General features: G+C 45.1%; 1 protein-coding gene across 1 annotated transcript; it reads right to left on the bottom strand.

The window, feature by feature from the left end:
* Positions 1-3,332: 3,332 nt before the first annotated feature.
* Positions 3,333-6,011, bottom strand: LOC131691792 (chromatin assembly factor 1 subunit B). Its single transcript, XM_058978436.1, has 4 exons — positions 5,764-6,011; positions 5,511-5,703; positions 4,935-5,448; positions 3,333-4,880 (listed from the first exon to the last, which is right to left on the bottom strand). The coding sequence occupies exons 1-4, from the start codon at positions 5,896-5,898 to the stop codon at positions 3,392-3,394; spliced, it is 2,331 nt and encodes a 776-aa protein (XP_058834419.1). The 5' UTR covers positions 5,899-6,011; the 3' UTR covers positions 3,333-3,391.
* Positions 6,012-6,316: the final 305 nt, after the last annotated feature.

Genomic DNA, 6,316 nt, shown 5'->3' on the forward strand with positions numbered 1-6,316 from the left:
TTATTTACATTTATTATATTCTTTATTTTCAGTTTTTTCATTGCATGTCACTATTTGAAATACATATGCTCTATTCGCTCCAGCCACCGTGTTCATAATTTTCGCAGCATGCATCATTTTCGCTGTTTTCTTCATTATAATCATTACGTATATTTATTTGTTATTCTCATTAATTGAATTACATTAATCGAACTCATTATCGATCCGGTAAATTTTCCAGAACACTAGCTCCACCTTTTATTCACGGTCCCAAACACTTATTTACTGGTGGGTTACCCCTCAGGCTTGGGAACAATTTTTCACTAGTGGTCTATCCCCCATATGCTTGTTCATATATGTCAGTGGCGCCATAATTTCAAAAGCGGCCACAGTCCCAAATACAAATATGTTTAAAATGACCGTTAAACTGGGCGAGGCATTATTTTCGTGTGTTGTGTCTGTTAGTCTGTGGTATAACTGTCAAAAATGTTAACCCATGTGGCTAAAAAACGGTGTCAAACGAGGACGCGTTTACATTTTCGTAGAAAATCAATTAAAAATTATTCTGAAGTTTTGAAATTATTCTGAAGTTTCTATAGCTTTTTGTAATAAAATTGGAATTTTATTCTTCCCAATTAAACTATCGTGAATTCTTGTTTTTTATATTAAAAATGGAAAATGCAAGCGATTTTCTGTTCTGTAAAAAATCAGAAATGTCGAATATGCGACTTTGAATATCCACCCTTCAACTTTTTTCGTCAAAAATTTGACCATTTTTTGACCACCATATAATGTCAGAAGGACTGAAAGCGAAGAAAGTTCCTGGTTCAAACGGCATCCTCAACGTGGCACTGAAGACTGCAATCTTGTCGTTTTCGGAAATGTTCTGGATAGTTCTAAAGAATTGACTGGACGAAGGCTACCTCCCGGACATATGGAAGATCCAGAAACAGGTGATGCTGCCAAAACCAGGAAGACGAAAAGAATGTCCGGCAGCGTATCGGCCTATATGCATGCTGGATACTCTTGGTAAACTTCAGGAAAAGGTTGTCCTCAACAGGCTGATGAACTACGCTGAAAGTGAGAACGGAATATCGCGGAGACAGTACGGATTCCAGAAAGAAATCTCAACTGTGGTTGCCATCCGCACAGTCATCGTGAGCGCGGAGAAAGCATTGAATGAAATGAGAAGGGGTAATCGGAAGCGTTAGACGTGAACAACACGTTCAACCGCGCCAGCTGGATGTGTATCGCCGTAGCGCTGCGTAGAATGCGGATCCCGGACTGTTCGTGCAAGGTTTCGAAAAGCTACTTTCAGAACCGAGTACTGATCTACGAGACAAAAATTTGGGCAGAGGGAGATTAGGGTCACGGAGTACCCCAGGGCTCCATACTCGGCCCAACGCTCTGGGATATAATGTACAACAGAGTGTTAACACTGGAACTGCCCAAGGGAGTCGAAATCGTCGGCTTTGCAGATGACGTTGTCCTCACAATAATCGGTGAGACCCTTGGGAAGGTTGAGGTATAGAGGCAGAGACAATAGACATCGTGAAAACCTGAGTGGCTGACGCCACGTTGCAGATGGCTCACCACAAGAGGGAGGTAGGGTTGGTCAGCAACCGTACAAAAAACCAGCGTGTCGTGATCAGCTTCGGGAGGCACTCGATGCGTGCGCTGAAGCACCTAGGTGTAATTGTCGACGATCGTTTAAAAGTACAACAGTCATGTCGACTATGTATGTGAGAAGGCTGCGAGAACAACTAACGCATTGGCAAGGATCATGTCGAACATTTGAGTAGCAAGATGCAGCACGAGACGTCTCCTGGCGGGTATCGTATCCTCAGTAGTGAGATATGGTGTACCGACCTGGGCTGCTGCGCTGAACTCAAAGTGGAACTGGACGTGGTTGACAACCACGTTCTGCCTAGTGGCTGTTCGTATCGCGAGTGCGTACAGAACGACATCGTTGGGCGCAGTATACGTAATTGCCGGGATGATCTGCTTCACTCTGGCTGTGAACGTGGAATGCTACCAGCGGAGGAATGCACGAAGTGCAAGGAGACTGGTCAGAGTGGACTCGTTGATAAAGTGGCAGCAAGAGTGGACAACGCGGAGAAACGAAGTTGGACCCACCGACTCATCCCAAATGTGTCTGCTTGGGTGCAGAGGTGAACTGCCATTAAGCGCGGTTTTTGTCCGGGCGCGGATGTTTCCGGATTTATCTGCATCGGTTTGGACATGTTTCGTCACCCCTTTGGCCGAATTGTGAACGTGCAAGAAACATCGGAACAATATGGTCTCCGAATGTCCTAGGTTAGAAGTTCGAAGGGGTATGTCTGGTGTGACAGTTGATAATATCTTCGCAGAGATGTGCCACGACGAGCATATCTGGGATGCTGTAAACAGACTAGTTACGAATATACTCTCCGCCGGGGGACTGTCCGCCGGGAAGCAGTTGAGTAGTGCGCGACGTAGCATGTAGGGTTCGGGTCTCGTCGAGGCGCCATCGAACCGGACGTCAGACTGCACCGGAATTGCCGGACCGATTTCGACACCCTACTGGGTTGCTTGTGAGTAGGCTAGATCCACCGCCGGGGATTAGAGCGAATAGATCCCGCCGAATAGCCAGCAGTGGGTTGTTGGGGCACCAAGGAACCGGAAGCTAAGATCCACCCGGACGCTGGACAGACCTCAGCACCTACTGATTGGCCCGTTGAATAACCTAAGTTCACCGCCGGGGACTAGATCGGGGCGAAGCGGGGAGCTAGATGGCGGAAACACGGAAACGAACATTGGTATCGGAAGAAATATACCGCCGGGAATTCACAGTAGGGTAGAATCACCGACTATATCAATTATCTCACGATACAGACATCGGTACCGAGAAAAATTCCGCCGCCGGGGATCTTTCAGTCGCACTAGGGTAATTTCAGCGCCGGGAACTATCTGCGTAGATCGGGATAAGGCTGGGAGCTGAATGACTCAGCTAAACGGCTCACTGAGACGAGAGCTAAATGACGATGAGAAAGATGGTGACGGAGAGCAAGAGAAGAATCGAGAGTTAAATGGATCAAATGTCAAGCCATTTCATAGATCAAGTGAGGCTCCGAGAAAGCTGCGACGACTCGTGAGCAGAAGAAAGAGGGGCGACAAAAGCACGTGAAAACTGCCGAATAGGGGTTGAAAACAGCTTGAAGCAACATCTGACGTTGCTCCAAATGTATGTGATCCAAGACTGACTTGGATAATCCATCGAGTCTAGTTTGCATACCTTACATAACTAGATTCACTGTTCTTCATTCACTCACAACTAGGGAGAAAATGTTGATGTTAGCAAAAACAAAAATCAGTTTTGATTGAAAATAACTATATTAAATTTAAATTAAAAAGAAATATAAAGCACACCAGCTCAGAGCAATTTCTTCTTCGACTTCGGTGTCGATAAGGTACGAAACTCCACACGACGAGGCGTTTTCGGTGTCGTCACCACCGTAGCCGGAGCGGAATCTTCATCCTTGATAGCACCATCGACCGCCTTAGCAGCCTGTTGATCTTCAACATTAGCGACATCGGCGTCATCTTCGTCGTCGGAAATAACCAACTTGAAATCCTCGGTTTGCTCAGATTCTGCATGGGAAGAGTTGCAAACGATGGATTTCATCACCGGTTTGGGTTGATCGATCGGCCAAGTGTCCACAGCATCCTCTTCGATCTCCGTAGGTTTCGCAGCATTCGATGGTTCCGATTCGGGTGCTAAACAGCGAGGTTGCCTTCTTACCGCAATCGGAGTGGCCGCTTTTTTCGGGACCACCGGTTTGGGTGTGGTCGAAGAATCGTGATCAGAGCTCTCCGGGGCACCAGCGGACGGTGTTATGTCTGGTGTCCGAGGGTGTCGTCGTACCGCAATCGGGGTCGCCGGGCGGCTGGTTTTTGATGGACTCTCAAATTTCTCGTCGCTGCTAATGATTTTTTCTGCTTCAATGATGATCTCCTTCGCTGGTTGAGCAATTTTCTCGTCGGGTGTTTTAATCGGTGGAATTTCTTTGACGATTATTCCCGACTTAGCATCACTACTTTCTAGTGTGATGCGACGAATTGCGATGGGTTTTGGTTCGTCGGATTCACCATCCTTTTCAGAGCTGTTGGAACGGGGCCGCTTTCTAGTCTCATTTGTCTGTGCCTCAATTTTTTCGTCTGTAACGTCCGCTTCTTCCGGTTTTCGTTTTATCGCAATTGGCTGTGGAGCTTTATCCTCTTCCTTCGCAGATTGTATTTTATCCGGTATTTCCTCTGTTACTTGCACTGATCCCTGCTCATTTTCTTTTGGTTTTCTTCTGAAGGCAATCGGTTGCGCTGGTTTGTCCTCTTTAGGGCTGGCATCTTTGGGTTTCCTCCTGATCTCGATTGGCTTAGCTTCTTTTCTATCAAGCTCCTCTGGAATAGTTTCCAATTTCAGATCCTTCTTATCCTTCTCATCATCTTTACCGTCCTTTGATTTCTTTCTTCCGGCAGTAGCTTTTTTCGTTGGAGTTTTCTCCTTCTCCATCCCGACTGACTCATCAGCCTCCAGCACGTGTACTTCACCTAATTCATCTTCGGTGAATGAAATCATCGAACAGAAACCATCAGTGGACGACACAATGAGAATTGTTCCATCGCTGGACCAGGAAAGATCCGTAAGACGAGTGTAGTGAATGTTAGAAATCAAAGCGAAAGGCGATTTCTGCTGTGTGTCATACAAATAAACAGAACTTTTGGTGGCCACCGCAAATATCATTCTGTATGGGAGCGGAATGACCGGTGGTTTGTTGTCCGGATGAGGTCGCAGCTTGAAATATCGTGGACAAAACCGAACGGCTACCGTGTATTGATCTGGCGAGGGTAAGGTGATTGCAGGCCTGTAATAAAAATCTTAGTTATTTAGTTCAAGTGTAGAAATGAAACCTTCTTACTGTCTCAGGGAATTCCTCGTATAAATATATGTCGTATTGAGCGGTTTGGGAACTCCCGGAATTTCCGCTACTCCAGCAGGCGTGATTATCAAATTTCCATCCGGACTAAAGCTTAACCGGCGGAAAAACGTTTGCAAAGTGTCATCATGGTACAATCGAATGGTTTGTCCATGCAGAGGAGAATCTTTTGGTGCCGGGAGTGAACATTTGTTATTTCTCGCCAGAACCTTTTTCGACTGTAGATCAAACACCCGAAAATAGCGATCCGAACTGAGCGTAGCTAGGTATTGGTTTTTCGGATCCCAAGCGACTCCTTGAACGAAACCTTTATGATCTGAAAAAATGTGTTGAGATTTTCCCTTATTGACATCCCAAACCATCGCCGTGTTGTCAACGGATCCACTTATCAGATACATCGAATTTGGTGACCAACATAGATCATAAACGTCCTCCATGTGCCCACGAAGAATCTTCAGTGTGATCCAGATTTCCTTGTCCTGGTCGTTGGTGGCATCTGAAGGGAAAAAAAACAAGTTATCCGAAGTAATAAACACGGTTGTCCCGTGGTAAACTTACCGACGATGTTGAGCACCTCAGTTTCACCCTTTTGCTTCCAGATAAAAATCACACTCTCATCGTCACCAGATGCCAGTAATTCTCCGTTCGGAGACCATCGAACTGCATTAACAGCTCGTTGATGACGAGCCAGATCGGCGACCACATCCAGTGAAATAGTGCCACATTTAGCACTCTGATTCATGTGCCAAATCTAGAATTGTACCAAGCAATAATTTTAGTTTCACTCGATTTCAAATTATCAAATTCTTACCAAAACATGCGTATCGGTTCCCCCGGAAGCCAATCGGTAGAAATCATTTTTATCGCATCCCGTCTTCGGTTGGATATCAACACTCAGCACCGGATCTCTGTTATGCCAGGATATTTCCGGAATTTGACACTTCATAGCAAAAAATTAATTAATTAAATTAGTTAAGTAAAACAGAAAATTGTTCAAAAAATTAAATTTCCACGGGTAAAAAATTCAAAATTATTTCGCTTTCGAAGCACTGCAGCGAATGTTTTGAGCGCGTAAACTTGACATTTACTTTGTCATAATCTCGAATTCGTGGATCTCATTGGATGAACTTTTTCAGAACGATATGCACCAAGCATCCCGTTTGCTCAACAAGGGGCAGTACAATTATCACAGAGAGTGCGCATAACTACACACTAAGAAAAATAGTATGGTAATAGATCGTAATATTATGATGAGTTGATGTACTATATATACCGTTTCTTGCTTGAAACGAAACTAAATCAGATGCTAATCCGAGCTGTCAAAATGTATGATCTGAGAGCGGTTGGGGTTACTCGGGGTCAGA

Source organism: Topomyia yanbarensis, chromosome 3 (assembly GCF_030247195.1).
Source record: "Topomyia yanbarensis strain Yona2022 chromosome 3, ASM3024719v1, whole genome shotgun sequence".
NCBI lineage: Eukaryota > Metazoa > Arthropoda > Insecta > Diptera > Culicidae > Topomyia > Topomyia yanbarensis.